Here is a 17,719-nt window from a genome sequence, read left to right as displayed (position 1 = left end):
TATCTATTAGACCACAGTGGTCTAGACGTTTTAAGATTATGGTTTACCTCTCCTCTGGATTCTAGGAATAACCTGTATGGTCTCCCAGCTTCCCATTATTCCAGTCTGGTGGAGCCGTTGAAAAAGTACTGCTGCTGGGATCCTGCAACTCCTATTGAAAAAAGCAGGCACATACCTTCCATGTCCCTGATTATCTGAAGAATAAAGTTCAAGCTTTTCATAGTGACAGGCTTCCAATACTTTCCAGTATCTATTCTTCACCCAGGAAATCTAGGCCAGGGAAGAAACTGATAAATTTAGGGAGTAAGATGCTGTTTTTATTTTATTTTATTTTATTTTTATTATTTATTTTAAGATGCTGTTTTTAAAGACTTCATTCCTGTGCTATTAAGTCACAAGGAACAAGCAAGAAAGCAGCTCTTTATCCCCAGAAGGGATGAAGCAAAACATAAACATTAAAAAAAAAAAAAAAACATAAATCTGCTTATCTTGTTCTAAGCATGAGGCTCATTTTCTTTGTACAGTGTTGATGGCTAAGCTAAAACTTCTTTTTAGAGAACAGCTACATTTTCCCCCATAGGGCAAGGATTCCTACTTTTGAGAAACAGTGGATTGGTGTATTTCAGAGGCAGCCCTTAGCCACTCTGGGGTTGGGGCAGAGGTGGGACCCACAATGAAAGCCTGTTGTCGCTGGCTACCCCACCACAGGCAAGTGCATTGGCTTGGCCCTGGGCTCAGAAGATATGCGCTGGCTTTCAAGGGTGGTAGATGCCTGCCAGGTTTTCTTCCTCTGTATTTGCTTCTGCCATACTCCCAGCCCTGGAACCCAGAGTCCCCCTATCGTCTCCAATCCTGGAGATGTGGAAATGTATGAGATCGCATGAAAGAAGCATTACTCATTAGCAGATGAGCGAGGGCTTTGGAACAATACTTACTTAATGGCGGAACTTGGAGCAGTGAGCTAAAAAATAAAAGAAAAATATATGGTGAAAATGCTGCTTGTGACTTTAGTTCAAAAAAAGGTCATTAGCATCAGACACAGCTCCCCTGATTTGTCTGCGGTCGATGGAAGGTAATTTTTGTTTCTATGACCTAACTGCCCCCACTTATACATTAGGTCCCCTGAGCTCATTCTGGCCTTTCTTTCATTAAGGTTTCATGATGCTTTCCCATCCCAGTGACTTTAGTCACTCTCAATCCAGGAAGAAAAACATATACCTCTGTTTGGATACATGACCCCCCCTTACAGCTTTATTCACAGAAGCTTTGATATCTGGAGGCGTTGCCACCATCCAAGAAGGAAAAAGCTGTAGTAAGCATGGGAAACCGGAGATGGATGGGAGGCAGAGTCTGAAACCAGCAACTTTGGTTCCCGCCCTCCAAGGCAAAAGTAGATGAGCCTTACAGTGCCTTGCACCTGGGTGAGCCTCTTTACAACTAGTGGCCTCCCAGAGAGGTGAATGGGTATGTTATGATGGGCTCCATCCTGTAACCAATAGACGCTCCTATCCATTTGAACATCCCCTCCACCCCAAACACAGTCTAAAAGAGCAGTGTTAAGAGTCTCCAAGGGCACACACTGCCCTCAGCAGTGGGGGGAGTCACCCTCTGTGCCTAGCCTCAAGGTTGGGCACAACCAGCAGGGAAAAAATTCTAATGGCTTTACCAGAAGCTTCGGCAGAAAGGATGGTCCTGTCACTGCTTCAGGCTTTCTTTCTTCTGTGCCAGTGACCTTTGACCTTTGCCTCCAGCCTCACCACTGAGCTGGGGATGACCAGATTATGAGAGAGAGCAAGGAGGTAGAGCTATTCATGGGCTCGTCTCTGAGAAAGTGGTAGAAGACTCTACGGTGTGTGTGAGGTGTTGGGGGTATGTCCCCACAGAGTAGGGGTCCTGGGATTTTACTCCAAGAGCCAAAATATCAGGGTTGAGCTGTGAAACAAACCCAGGCCATATGGCATTGTGTGTTTAATCAGCACATAGAAGCCACAAACCTCTCTAACAGCATTGTGACAAACCATTTCCCTATCTTTTGCAATGATCAAGTTCCTTGCATTTTCCTGCTGTCTTCCCAGTGAGGAAACATATACTACCTTTTGGCTAAAACTTCACAAACATAAGCACGTGTTTTCTCCCAGTTCCTGACCAGTTTGAATTGCCCACAGTGGTGAGCAGGATGCATTTGCAGTTCATCGACTATCAAGTAGCTCTACCCACACATGGCAAGCTGTATTCATCTTCATCTTCAGCAGAAAGGCCCTATCAGTAAACAAGTATTCCTTGTGAGATGCTGAGTTTTATGGGTCAACTTGACTAGGTGATAATCCCTAGTTATTCAATCAGCACCAATCTATGAGTTGCTGGGAAGGTATTTTGTAAATGGGATTAACATCTACAATCAGTACACTGTAAGCAAAGGAGATTGTCTTTAATAATCTGAGCAGGTCTAACCTAACCAGCTGGAAGGCCTTATGAACAAAACTGAGGCTTCCCTAAAGAAGAAGAAATTCTGCCTCAGGACTGCAGCTTGAGTTCTTCCCGAAAGTTTCCAGCCTGATGGCCTGCCCTGTGGATTTTGGACTTGCCAATCCTCACAATTGCATAAACCAATTCCTTGAAATAAATCTATTAATGTACTTATATATACTAGCTATATTGATATATATTAATACAATTTTTTAAATGTGTGCATACACACACACACACACACACATATATTTCTCTGGAGAACTCTGACCAATACACCTGGTTCTCCCTTCTTGGGGGCTGTGTCCTCCTCATCCCTGTGTGCCCTTGAGAGCCCATGGAGGCAGAGCAGTAGCGTGCAAAGAAAGTTGTCTTTGGGAAGCAATGGTGATATCTGCATCCAATCCTGACTTTGTCAACTGCTGCTGTGCATTCACCTCAGTTTCCCCATTTCTCAAATTGGAGCTAAAAGTACCTACCTTCCAGGATTACAGTAAAGATCAAATGAAATAATGTGCATGGAAGTGTTAAGTAAGACATTAACTGTAAGGAATTACTTCAGTTGGGGCCCAAAATTGTTTGTAGACTGACTACAGGCTCATTGATTGGTGTTTTCCCAAATCAGAGGTGGCCAAAAATCCTATGTAGATTATGTTCAGGTTTGAACATATTACCCATCTACAAACTTGTTTTTTTTTTAAAGAAAGTTAGCATTCTTTTTTTATTTTTTTTTAATTTTTATTTATTTATGATAGTAACAGAGAGACAGAGAGAGAGAGAGAGGCAGAGACACAGGCAGAGGGAGAAGCAGGCTCCATGCACCGGGAGCCCGACGTGGGATTCGATCCCGGGTCTCCAGAATCGCGCCCTGCGCCAAAGGCAGGCGCCAAACCGCTGCACCACCCAGGGATCCCCCCATCTTCAAACTTGTTACCTTGTCCTTGGATAAAAAAGGAACATCTAAGATTGGACCAAGAGAAAAACAAAAGTAGAAATTCCTTTGACATCAGGATTGCTGCATGAGTACTTATTGTCCGTCGTAACACATAGTATAACCCCACAGGGCTCACTCCTAACTTGGACACAGGCAAGAAAATAAACCGAGAGAGAGAGAGAGAGAGAGAGAGAGGTCAGGACAGGGAGGGGCAGAGAAAGAAGGAGAGACTCTTAAACAGGCTCCATGCCCAGTGTGAGCCCAAGGCGGGGGCTCGATCTCACAACCCTAAGGTCATGATCTGAGCTGAAATCAAGAGTCTGCTGCTTACCTCACTGAGCCACCTAGGCACCCCAAGAAAACAGACCTCTTGAAGGTGATGCTCACGGTTCCTGTAAAGACTGCGTTGGCACTATTGTAAGCCATCATGGAAAACGTGGCATCTATCATGGTGTCCAGCACACCACCCTGGATAATCCTGCAGGGCCAGATGAGGGGAGAAATAGTCACCATGACTAATAGTCACCAAATAGTCACCAATAGTCACCTAAACATCTCCCACCCCTCTGGTGTAGCTTGCATTAGCCTGAGATTTTCACTTGGCACAGCCAGGTGCTGGTGGGGCAAAATGGTGCAGGCTTCCCTGTCATCCAAGATCAAATTCTTACCTCCCTCAGAGTGGAGCAGAGAAGCAAGAGAAAACATACACCAGGGGAAGACAAGTAAAGTTGTCTAAAGTAAGCTGCAGCACCTGTTTAGAAGGGGATGAGCTATTCAAAGTGGCAGAAGAAACCCTTTGCTCCACCACCAGCCTCAACTTCAAATTCTGCTGAATCTTGTATACCCTTCTGGGTTAGCATCTGGTGGAAACAGAATTGCACAGCGATAGAGACCCGACTCTGAATCCCATGTTTCTAGCCACATGACCTCAGTCACATAACCACTCAGGGCATCTTTGTCTTCATTTGTAAGACAGGAAAAAGGACTACCTCCTTCTAAGAATTTTTGTGAGGAATTAACATAACTAAAGCTCCTTGCACAGGGTCTGCCATCTACTCAAACTGAAGATGCAGTTTTCTCTCTGATCATGTTTAACCTCCACTGTGTGTTCCACTGCCATTTAGGAGGTTGAGGACCAGTGAAGAGATCCCTAAACAGGGAGTGGGCCCTATCTCGGGTGGATCGCTGAGGGGCCGGTGGAGCTACCCTTCTCCAGGGAGCCAACAGAATGAGGTTTATGCTCCTCTGTTTCGCAGTAACTGAGAACCTGCTCATGGCAGCCACAGACTCAGCCAGCCTAGGGCCCTCTCCCTGCTTTTTGGCCAAGAAAAAGCCCATTTGAGCTGCTGGCTTGGCTGGCCCTCCAGCCTCATCCAGATGGCCCCTCCAGGAGGTGCCCAGGCTAGAACAAGCAGACACACTTCTTCTCTGGGTCACTGTGGAAGATGACATATTCAAAGCCAAGTCTCTCCATCTATGTGATCTGGAGGAGGCGGGTGTCTTCTATCATTTGAACTAGAGAGAAGAGTCAGGTCGGGTTGGGGAACTCAGGCTGGAAACTGACTGTTCAGGCTGTGCAGATCTCCAAGGCAGAAAGCCCCTGACCCTGAGGGAGGTCCTCGGGAAACCCCGCTGCCCTAGCTTCCCACCTAGTGCCACACTCCTCTGAGAGGAGAAGAGGTTAGTAGCGAGGAATGGACTGCCCATGAATTTGGGATGCCACAGTTTCTATCAACTGAATAACAAATATTAATCTGAAATGCACTGATTTTGGCAGGTGAAAATCCTGTCTATAAAATAAGCAAATATGTCCCCTCCTCTAATTACCAAGGTCTGAAATTTAGGTGAGATTTTCCTGGGCAGTATTATCTCCAAGGGACATGGGGAGGGCTTAGAGGACTTAGTTAGAGTCCAAAGGTGAAGCCTTCAATACATAAAATCCAAACACTTGTCAAACACCTGCACTTTTGCCAAGAATCTCAAAGCAGAAACTCTCATGACAGGTTAGGTATATGAAACCAGAAGTCTTCCAACTGACTCCTCCTGTCCCTTCAATGCCACTTCCGAGCCTTTGCCCTTCCTTTCCACTGGTGCTCCTTCACCCATTCAGAATTGCAGCTCAAAGTGGCCACAAGAGGGAGCACGAGCCCTGTCCCCAACAGGTTATGGTGCCTGGCCTCTGGGACAGAACCTGACTGATGGGGTGTCATTCTCATTTTACAGACTAGGAAACTGATGCTCAGAGCAATTAGGGGACAAGCAGCTGGAAGTACAGTATACTAATGGGAAGAAGTTATGGAAACTGAATTCAAATACTGCTCTACTATCTACTTGCTGGCAAAAGAGCCCCCAGCAGGTGGGCAGTGAGGATTGGAGAGCATTACTAGGCTTTTTCCCCCCTGAAGAGCCCATCTCTCTATAAATGAGAATCTATATTTCTTTCCATCTGTATAGATGAGAAAGGGTGTATACAGGAAACTGTGAGTAAGCCAATAAATAAGCCAGAAAAAAGTAGAAACTGATTGGTACCAGTGAACGTGAATAATAACCAGGTAGAAGGTATAAGAAAATGTTGCCGTATGATGGATTATCCAAAATCCTTGGGAGGAGGGCATACAAGTAAGAAGGCATAGTAAACCAAATGGCCAACCAGGGTGAAGCATATTAGGACCAAAGCCTGGATGACACGGGGGAGCAGGACAGGGAAGTGCCAGGGAAGACTGTCTTTGAATTGTGTGCCACCAGGGTCATTGGGGCTTAACCAGACTGCAAGTCCCCATATGCAAGTAAGGATCCTTCCAACATGCAAATTTGACCATTTCATTCTCCTACCTATAACTCTTCTGGATAAAGCCTGAATTCTTTAACATGGCAGGCCAGGCCCCAGCCTTTCTCTCCGACCTGCTCCCTGGCCTCCTTTCCCTACCACTAAACATTTCTGCTTCTGCAGTTCTGGGAACTTGACATGGTCCATTTCACCTTTGGACCTTGGTACTTGCTCTTCCTGGTGAAAACTGACCTGTGTATTAAATACATGCGTGAACTAATGAGTCAAATCAGGATAGTATCAGGCGAAGTCTAGACTGCACCTCTTTTGGATTTCTTAGGTTTTCAGCAACCACTTCCAGTCCAGTGTAAGGATTATTCTCCATCCCAATGCTGGGTGGAGGCCCATCATGGTGGAGCTTTATTATGAATTCATAGAGAAGACTGCAAATGGATCATGGATATGACTTTCAGGTTGTAGGTGCTCTGTGCAGTTTCTTAAAGAGGTAGACCTTGCTAAGATGCTAAAGCTATCCCTGGTAAATCTGAACACCTCTATCAGGAGCACTTAACTTGGGCTGGATGGGGACTCTGAATAATTCAAAACTGTTGTCAAAACTTCGCTTATGTGTGGGTATTTTTCTCAAGGTGCTCTGTGCCCCAAAACATCTCCCACCCCTCTGGTGTAGCTTGCATTAGCCTGAGATTTAGGTACAAGTCTGAACATGGTGATCCTAGACTCACATGATGTTAGGCCAGAAAAGGAACTTCGTGACCACCTACTTCAACTTGCCCATTTTCGAAGTGAGAAAGCAGGCCTTGAGGGGAGACACAGTGAGGTTTGGGCAGAGCCCGCACTAGAATCAGAAATTCCTGTCTCTGGGTCCCATGCTGTCTCTATTCCGTGCACAATCACTCCTAGAATCTCCTTATTCCCACCCAGTGACTCCTGTAGACTAGACAGGTACAGTACAGGTGAGGAATTGGGAAGGACAGTGCCTTTACCTGGCACACCCAGCTGGGGTTACCAGGGTGATTAACAATGACCAGGAAGAGAGCAGATAACCTCAGTGTCTGGGAATGAGGACACATGGTCCTACCTACCTACCTCACCTAAGTTCTTAACCCTGTCTTGTTTCAGGGGCCCATTCCTTTATTCATTCAACAACAATTATATAAGCACATATCGCACTTACTGGCATCAATGTAAGAAATTACTCCAAGAAAAGAGGATCTACTAAGCACTGAGGTGACAGTATAATGAAAGTTCCACAAAAACACAGATTATCAGGAAATTGCTATAAGGTTATGTTTCAGAATTTCAGTGTCTGGACATTCAGAATGAGGAGTTTGTCTTTTGTCATTAGTGACCTGACCTAATAATGGAGCTGGGGGAATATTCAGAATAAAGTAAATTTGTGTCTGAAGCAGGGGTAAGAAGCAACCTTCTCATGTTTTTCAGAAGTTACATTTTTTGCAGGAGTAGTATGTGAATATCCTAAGCATATTTTGAACATTTCAAGGAAGCTGTTTGGATGCTATCCTAAAATGAGTAGGCTGCCCTCCAGGCATTTATTTACAATACGGTCAATATAATGTGTGTCACTTTTGGAGAATGTATCATCTATTATTGAAATTATGTTGTTAACTTGGAAAAGAAAATAAATAATTGTTCTGGAATCAGAAATCAACCTTTTGTGTACTATGTAATGGGATCCAAGAGAATATTCCATCTAAAGGTGATTTTTAGATTTTATATGTATTATGTATCTTCGTAGTAATAAAACCTTGTCTGTGCAAAAAGAAAAAAAAATCCCACCTAAATTTACAGGAGAGAAAGGAAGTATAAGAACATAGTTTGGTTTGAAGTAGAAGAGTATAGAGAAACACAACACACACTCTCTAATCAAAAGAAAACTGGTGTGGCTATATAAATGCTGAACATTGCAAACTTTCAGACAAGGAGTATTGTTGGAGGAAAAGAAATATTTAATAATGATAAAAGAAAAAAAATGATAAAAGAGTCGGGGTACCTGGCTGGCTCAATCAGAAAAATATGAGAATCTTGAGATCAGGAGTTTGAGCTCCATATTGGGTGTAGAGATTACAAACAAACAAATAAATAAACTTTAATAATGATAAAAGAGTTCATTCTTTTTTTTTAAAAAAGATTTTATATATTTCATGTGAGAAATGTATGTATGTATTTTATATGTATGTTTTATATGTTTCATGTGAGAAACACAGAGAGAGGCAGAGACACAGATAGAGGGAGAAGCAGGCTCCCTGAGAGGAGCCTGATGTGGGACTTGATCTCAGGACACTGGGATCACGACCTGAGCCACAGGCTGATGCTCAACCACTGAGTCACACAGATGCCCCCAAAGAGTCAATTCAATAAAAAGGTATACAAATCTTATATTTGTATGCACCTAATAACAGAGTGTCAAGATATATACAGCAAAATTTAAAGAGATTAAAATGAAAATAGACAAACTCCCAATCACAGATTTTATTTTATTTTTAATTTTTTTATTTTTAAAAAGATTTTATTTATTTATTTGACAGAGAGAGAGAGTGCACAAGCAGGGGGCGCAGAGACAGAGGGAGAGAGAAGCAGACTCCCCACTGAGCAGAGAGCCCAATGTGGGACCTGATCCCAGGACCCAGGGATCATATCCAAGCCAAAGGCAGACACTTAATCCACTGAGCCACCGAGGCGCCTGAACACAGATTTTAATACACTTTTTGCAGTGATTCATAGAATAAGCAAACAGCAAAAATCAGCAAGAATAAAGACTTCAGCGGGGCACCTGAGTGGCTCAGTGATTGAGCATCTGCTTTCGGCTCAGGTTGTGATCCCAGGGTCCTGGAATCAAGTGCCACATTAGGATCCCAGTGGGGAGCCTGCTTCTCCCTCTGCCGGTGTCTCTGATTCTCTCTTTGTGGGTCTCCTGAATAAATGAATACATAAATTAAAAAAAAAAAAAGAAGAAGAAGAAGAAGAAGGAAAGAATAGAGACTTGAGCAATCTGATTAACCAGCTCCAGCCAGCAACCACTCAATACACCCATTCTTTTCACATGTACGGGGAACATTTACCATAATAAACCCTGTTCTGGGTCATAAAACAATTCTCGATAGATTTCAAAAAGCCAAATGCACACATATATATTCTCTGAGGGCTGTGGAGTTGAACTAGAAACTAAGGCATAAAGAAATCCCCAAATATTTGGAAATTTTAAATTCATTTCTGAACAACTCATGATAAAAAGAAGACTTCACAATGAAAAACAGAAAATAATTTAAATTGCAAATCAATGAAAATCTATCACATGTAAATGTGTGGGATGCCATGTAAGCCTGGCTGAGAGGAAATTTTGTAGCTCTAAAGCACATCTTTCAAAAACAAATGTTGATAATCAGTGATTTAAGATTCCTTCTTAAGAAGCTAGAATAAAATAGAAATTAAACCTAAGGAAAGCAGGTGAAATAAAAATAAGAGCAGAGACGCCTGGATGGCTCAGTCGGTTAAGCCTCCCACCCTTGGTTTCCGCTCAGGTCCTGATCTCAGGGTCAGAAGATGGACCCCCTCATGGAGCCCTGGGTAGAGCCCCATGTGGTGATGGGCTCCCACTTAGCTGGGAATCTGCTTGAGTTCTTTCTCTTCCTATCTCTGCACTCCCCCACTCACACTAACTCTTTCTCTCTTTGAAATAAATTTTTTAAAAAATTTAAGATTGTATTTATTTATTCATGAGAAACACACAGAGAAAGGCAGAGACACAGACAGAGGGAGAAGCAGGCTCCCTGAGAGGAGCCTAATGTGGGACTTGATCTCAGGACCCCAGGATCACGACCGGAGCCACAGGCTGATGCTCAACCACTGAGCCACACAGGTGCCCCCTAAGTTTAAAAATCTTAAACAAAAAGCTAAAGAGCAGAAATCAGTGTAAAGACAAAAACAGAAAATCAACAAAGCCAAAAGCTGGTTCTTTGAAAAGATTAATAAAATTGATAAACCTCCTAAGACTGATCAGGAACAAAAAAGAGACAAAATACAAATCACCAATTTTAGGAATGAAATAGGGCATCACTTCATAGTCTCATAAAAATACTATAAGAAGATATTAGGAACAACTTTATGCTAATTTGACATCTTAAACTGGGAAATTTCCTTAAAAATCACAGCGTTCCCAAACTGAGACAAGCAGTTGTCTGAATAATCTTTATGTGCCAAAGAAACTGAAAGCATAATTTTAAATCGTCCTGAAGAGAAATCCCAGATGGCTTCACTAATTGATTTCACCAAACCTTTAAGGGGAGACATAACACCCAATATTGTGCACAAACTATTTCAGAGACTAGCAGCAAAAGGAATACTTTGCAACACATTTTTGGAGGCCACATCCGACCAGGACTTTTTAAAAATAAAAATATATTAATTTATTATATTTATATATGGTATTTATATAATATATAACATTATATATTTTGTATATTTGTATACAATATAATATATAATAATATACATTGAGGCACCTGGGTGGCTCAGTGGTTGAGCGTCTGCCTGTGGTTCAGGTCATGATCCCCGGGTCCCTGAATCGAGTCTCTTATCAGGCTCCCTGCAGGGAGCCTGCTTCTGCCTCTGCCTATGTTTCTACCTGTCTCTCTGTGTCTGTCATGAATAAATAAAAAAAAACTTTAAATATATATATAATATTATGATATTTGTTAAAATTATTAATTTAATATACATTAACATATAGTGTTATGTTAGTTTCAGGTATACAATATTCAACAATTCTGTACATGTCTCAGTGCTCATATACAGTAAGTGTAGGCACCACCACCTGTCACCAAACAACGTTACTGACTGTATTTCCTATGCTGTACTTTTCATCTTGGGGACTGGTTTATCTTAACACTGGAGGTTTGTACCTCTTAATCCTCTTTATCTATTTCACCCATCCCAGCCCCTTCCACCTGCCCTCTGGGCAACCACCAGTTCAGTCTCTGTATTTAAGAATCTGTTTTTTTGTGTATCTCCTTTTTCTCTTTTCATTTGTTCTGTTTCTTAAATTTCACATATGAGTGGAATCGCATTGTGTTTGGTTTTCTATCTCTGACTCATTTCTTAGCATAATACATCTAGGTCCATTCATGCTGTTGCACATCTGACCAGGACATTTATTTTTTTTTTAATAATTATTTATTTATTTATTTATTTATTTATTTATTTATTTATTTATTTATGATAGTCACAGAGAGAGAAAGAGAGAGAGAGGCAGAGACACAGGCAGAGGGAGAAGCAGGCCCCATGCACCAGGAGCCTGATGTGGGATTTGATCCCGGGTCTCCAGGATCGCGCCCTGGGCCAAAGGCAGGCGCCAAACCGCTGCGCCACCCAGGGATCCCTGACCAGGACATTTAAAAAGGAAAATTATAGGGCAATGTTTCTCATGAACACAGACACGAAAACCCTGAGAATCCAATTATTTATTAAAATGATTGTGACCAAGAGGTCATCTTTTCCAGGGAAAATACAGGTTGACTTAAAATAAGAAAATCACACAATGTAGTTCACTGAATTAACAGAATAACAGAGAATAACTATATGATCACCTTAATATATATGAAAAAGCATTTGATAAATTTTAAGTTGATATATGATAAAGACACTACAAAAACTAAGAAAAAAATTACAAAGCTCCTATTATAATAGTGAGATATTCCAGAGAATGGTAACAAAATTTTCAAAACCTGAGAAAATTAATTTGCAATAGGAGTTCATTAACTATCATGAAATATGCCATCTGTCTGTAACCACATTTCTAAAAGTATCCCTTCACGTAGCCTCAGACTCCAATGTAAATCATTTGTCCCCTAAATGAAGAGCTGCTTCCAGGCACCCACTCACAAAATGTAGTCTGTGGTGGAGAAACGGGAGGGGTGTTGACAGGAGGAGTGGGACCTCTCCAAGCCTTCCTTTGGGATTTGTCCTCCTATGTAGAAGAGGATGTGATTGCAACTCTTCCGAAAAATTTCTGAGAGGTGTTTCTTGAACTTCTCACCCATGAAAGCATAGATCACAGGGTTCACACAGCAGTGAGTGAAGGAAATGGTTTCTGTGACATGGGTGGCATAAATCAGCCGCTGGCTCAGGACACATCCATCCAAGATGTTCATGTTGAACAGGGAAGTGAGGAAGAGGACTACATTGAATGGGACCCAGAAGAGTAAAGATGCAATCACCACAATGAGTACCAACTTGATGGCCTTGGTTTTGTTGTGGTTTTGGCAACTCTTCAGCTGGTGCAGGATGCTAATGTAGCAGAACATAAGGATGGTGAATGGGATCAACAGACCTAAGATATTCATTTCAAAGTGAATGAAGATCTTCCACTTCAGAGTTTGTTGATTGTAAGATGAATAGCACTGTAGAAAGCCATCTTCAGAGGCCACCTGGTACAATACTAGTAATGGGCTGGTAGCCATGATGGCAATCAGCCACACAGCCAGACTCAGGGCTGTCCCCATTCTGGCTGTCCTCACTTTCATGGCATAGACAGCATGGACGATTGCCAGGTACCTGTCCACACTCATGAGGGTGATAAAGAACATGCTGCTGAAGAAGCCAATGTAATAAAAACCAGAGACCACCTTGCACATTACAGTCCCAAACACCCACTGGTCTAGCTGATAGTGGGTCTGGAAGGGGAAGGAGAAGACAAAAAGCAGGTCAGACAAGGCCAGGTTCAAGAGGTATATGTCAGTGATGCTCTGCAGCTTCTTGCAGGCAACAAGGACCAGGATGACCAGGCTGTTTCCCAGAAGACCGAATACAAATAAGACACAGTAAAAGACGGCAAGAAGCAACTTGCTGTCTCTTTGGATAAGTTCCCCATCACAGGGGCTTGAGATGATATCAGGATAGTAGTAGTCTGTTATCTTTGTCACATTGGGCTCCAGTGTATAATCCATCAAGGAAGGAGAATGAGGTCAGAAAAGCACCTAAAAGAGATTCATTCCTTAAAAATATTTTTTATTTAAAAATATAGACTGAAGTTTAGCCATCCCACCCCATTCATGTTGAAGTCCTAAAGCCCTATTATGAACTGAAATTTGTGTTCTCCCAAAATTCATATGTTAAAGCCCTACCCTACTTTGTGATGGCATTAAGCAGTGGGTTCTTTGGGAAGTTATTTGGTTAAATGAGGTCATGAGGGGTGTACCCTGATAAAAATCACATGAGAGCTTGCTTCTTCTCTCCACTCTCAGCCACATGAGGATACAAGGAGAAGTTGGCTGTCAGTAACCTAGAAGAAGGTTCTCACCAGAGCCTGCCAGCACTCTGATTTTGGACTTCCCAGCCTCTAGAATGGTGAGAATTCTATTTCTGTTGTTTATAAACCATCCAGTCTGTACTATTCTGTTACAGCAGCCCAAACTGACCAAGACACCACGTATGTCACTGTATTTGGAGATGAGCCAGTAAGGAGGTAATTATAGTTAAATGATATCATAAGGATGGGGCCCTAATCCACAGTCCTGGTGTCCTTATAAGAAGAAGGGGAAACCGACCATGCAATCTCTCTCTCTCTCTCTCTCTCTCTCTCTCTCTCTCTCTGCATGCACAGGAAAGAGACCATGCAAGGACACAGCAAGAAGATGGATGGTTCCAAGCCAGAAAGAGAGGTCTCACCAGAAACCAGTCCTGTTGGCACACTGGTTTTGGACCTGTAGCCTCCAGGACCATGTTAAAATTAATTTCTGTTGTTTAAGCCGCACAGTCTGGGGCATTTCGTTATGGCAGCCTGAGCTGGTACAGATTATGACACTGAGAGGTGGGTGCCGCTATAACAAAATACCTAAGTGGCTTGGAAGTGGCTAGTGAGTGGAGTGGAAGCATCCTGAGGCGCATGCTAGAGAAAGCCAAGGTTGCCTCGAGGAGACTGTTGGCGGAAATATGGATGATAAAAGTGATTATGCTAAGGGTGCAAGAAGAAATGAGGAGGCTGGAGAGTTTCCATCACCTCAGAGAATACAGGTATCATTGTGAACAGAAAAGGGGTGGAAATATGAATGTTAAAGATGAGGTCTCAGACAGAAATGAGGAACACCTTATTGGAAGTGGAAGAATTGGATTCTGGCTGTACGTGGCTGAGAACTTGGCTGAGTTGCGTTCTAGGGTTTTGCGGAAGATTGGATATCTGGCTGGGGTATTTCTAAGCCAAGTGTTAAGGGGCAGCCTGGCTTCTCTGTGCAGCTTATTGTCAAACGCAAGACAGAGGTAAGTTGAGGGAGTCGTCATACAAAGATGAATCAGAACTTGAAGACCTGGAAGCCTGTCCATACCACAAAAATTAGGCTATTTCTGGAAAGGACACCAAAGGTGTGGTGGAACAGCCACTCCACAAGGAGGCCACCCCTGGAGTTAATCAGCCATTTCAACAGCAGCTAGGGCCTCTAGGGAGCTTCCTACAGCCTTTGACACAGATCTTTGTTTATAGTGATTACCCAGTAACTGTTGGTCAAGTGGGTGAAAAAAATCCATTTGCTTATGTTAGTACGTTTTGTTTTAGTTCTGTTACCTTGCCTCAACAAGGTTGTAGATTTTAGAATAAGTACTTTGTTTCCCACAGCCCCAGACCTTTCCACTCCAGCAGAGACAGGACAAAATTTCCAAATTTCCTGGAAACCTAAAGTTTCTCTAGACAATAGTCTATTAACATGTTTTGAAAATTTACAATTGCCCCAGCTGACCAATACAGGGGGGACTGGGTGGCATAAGAAAAGCCAAAATTTATGAAGAAAATCTAAATACCCGTAGTTCCATCACCCAGAATTAGCAATTGCTAACATATTGTCAGATTTGCTTTTGTTTTTTTTTTTTTTAGTTTCCTTCCCTCTCCTTCCTTCCTTCCTGCTTTCCTAATGCAATACAGATGAAGCTAAAGTTCTCTTTCACTACACAACTTCTCCCTATGCCCCAGGAGCAACTACTAAAACCAGTCTGGCATGATCCTTTCCCTGTATTTTACATACATTTTTTTTTAAGGATTTTATTTATTTATTCATGAGAGACACAGAGACAGAGAGAGGCAGAAACACAGGCAGGGGGAGAAGCAGGCTCCATGCAGGGAGCCTGACGTGGGACTCGATCCTGGGCCTCCAGGATCACACCCTAGGCCGAAGGCGGCGCTAAACTGCTGAGCCACCCAGGCTGCCCTACATACATTTTTTTTTTTTAAAGATTTTTTGTTGTTGTTGGTATGATTTGGATCATTTTATTTTATTTTATTTTATTTTTTTTGAGAGAGAGAGCAAGAGAGCATGAGCAGGGGGAAGGGGCAAAAGGAGAGGGAGAAGCAGGCTCCTCTTTGAGCAGGGAGCCTGATCCAGGGCTCGATCCCAGGACCCCGAGATCATGAGTCCAAGGCAGATGGTTAACTGACTGAGCCACCCAAGCAACCCTACTTTTATATACTTAAATGTATCCATCAATAGTATATAATATATAATATTGTTTTGTGCTCACTTTTGACTTACACAAATGGTGTCATGTCTCTGGTTTTGTATCTTACTTCTCCTTGCACTGTTGTTTTAGAAATATAGCCACACTATTCTAAAGAGTTCAGTCAATTTTTTTCACTGCTCTTCTAAGCACCATAAATAACTATTTTAAAAGTACAATAGAAAAAAATGATCCAAATCCAAATAACTATTTTAAAAGTACAATAGAAAAAAATGATCCAAATCAACAAAAATTACTAAGATTTCTAAGAATAAACATGATAAAAACTGCAGTTCAATCATAGAAAATATTATAAAACTTTGTTGAAGGCCATCAAAGAGGACATAATTAAAAAGGAAACATATGCTATATATGTGTGAGGGAAAATGCAACAATTATAACATGATAATTCTCAGATTGATATATACACTCAAGATGCCTTCAATTTGGACATTGTTTTTCCAAGGTGTTTGGCCGCCAAACATTCAGACATCTGTCCACCAGGCCACCTTTCTTTCTATAACTGGAAACGCCAAGCAAGTTAGCCATTTTTAAAGATACTAATTTCATTGAAGTATGTACCCAAAGTGAATTTAAAAACATAATTTCTGAAGTATGAAGGTAGGTCTTTTTTTTTTTTTTTTGTGGCTAGTTATCTCTCAAACGAATAGTCTCTCCACCTACATCTTCCTTCCTACTAGTCTTACAGTTATTTAAAGAAAAATAATTTTTGCTTTGCCTTCCTTCTGTTCTGCTCTACTAATATCCTAGAATAAAGGGAGGTCCATAACTCATTCTTTCCTCAAATCCTTCCTGCTAACCCTCTAACCATACTTGCCCCTGTTTTCTCATCTGTAAAATCCACGTGAAGTGTTAAGAAGTCTATCATTTATTACAGTGGACCAAGCATTTTAAAGATTTTATTTATTTATTTGACAGAGAGAGAAAACACAAGCGGGGGGAGGTGCAGGCAGAGGCTGAGCAGGAAGCCCAATGCGGGGCTTGATACCAGAACCCTGGGATCATGACCTGTGCCAAAGGCAGATGCTTAACCAACTGAGCCACCCTGGTGCCTGGACCAAGCATTTTAGATGCATTCCTTCATTCATTTCTCTTGAATCCCTGGGAAGCAGGCACTCATATCTCTTTTCTGTTTCTGGAGTTAGAGCTGTATCTGAATCTCAGAGCCAGGACTCAAAACTCATGCATTCCGAACCCTTTTTCTCTTCTATATTTTGCTATTTTGTCGGTCGAGTAAAAACACTCCAACCCACCAGACTTCCAAGTTCTAGACTATTTTGTAGTTGAGTGGTTTGTCTGACAGAAGCCTTTGTAACTAACACAAGGACAGACTCTTCTCAGATGCCTGGTGATAAGAAGTATTTTCTTATCACCCTTCCCACTCTTGTGGGAGCTTTGACCCTTCCCAGCATCCTGCAGAGAAAATGGCATGGCTTGTTTCCCTCACACAGAGCCATGGGCAGCCACTAAGACATCTGCAGGTTTGTGGACTCAACACATGCAAAGATTAAAGAAAAATGTATACCTCTTCTGCCGGACTTCTGAAATATTTGCCTTCCCTTTGCTTTTTTTCCCCAAGGACATAAAAAACTGTCCCTGCCTACTTCTATCTTTCTCCCCCAAGGATGCTTATTAATACATACCTTAATCAGAGCCTTTGTTCTGGAGATTTCAGTGTTGCTGATTCCTTCTTTTCAGAACCTGCCCTCTGTGGGTGCAGCTCAGTGAGCAAGAGCTTGTCTCGAGGGAGGTGTCTTATCTACTTGTGGTGAGTGGTAGGATAGGGGTGGACCTGCTATCCTACAGTATTTAAAAAGTTAAAAACAATTGATCTCACCTAAGAACACATACAGATGACAAATGAGCATGTGAAAATATTCCCAACACATTATGTTTAGGGAATTGTAAATTAAAACAACACTACGTAATTATTTGAATGGCTAAAATCCAAAACACTGACAACCCCAAATGCTGGAGAGCATGTAGGGCAAGAGGAACTCTCATTTACTGATGGT

General features: G+C 42.1%; 1 protein-coding gene across 1 annotated transcript; it reads right to left on the bottom strand.

The window, feature by feature from the left end:
- Positions 1 to 11,710: 11,710 nt before the first annotated feature.
- Positions 11,711 to 17,459, bottom strand: CCR8 (C-C motif chemokine receptor 8). The gene is made up of 2 exons (XM_038570179.1): positions 17,348 to 17,459; positions 11,711 to 13,180 (listed from the first exon to the last, which is right to left on the bottom strand). Exon 2 carries the CDS (start codon positions 13,148 to 13,150, stop codon positions 12,083 to 12,085), a length of 1,068 nt encoding a protein of 355 aa, XP_038426107.1. The 5' UTR covers positions 13,151 to 13,180; positions 17,348 to 17,459; the 3' UTR covers positions 11,711 to 12,082.
- Between the last annotated feature and the right edge of the window lie 260 nt (positions 17,460 to 17,719).

The sequence above is a fragment of the Canis lupus genome, chromosome 23 (assembly GCF_011100685.1).
Source record: "Canis lupus familiaris isolate Mischka breed German Shepherd chromosome 23, alternate assembly UU_Cfam_GSD_1.0, whole genome shotgun sequence".
In the NCBI taxonomy this organism is placed as follows: Eukaryota; Metazoa; Chordata; class Mammalia; order Carnivora; family Canidae; genus Canis; species Canis lupus.
Note: the sequence above shows the minus strand (reverse complement) of the source record. Positions and strands in the feature narration are given on the sequence as shown.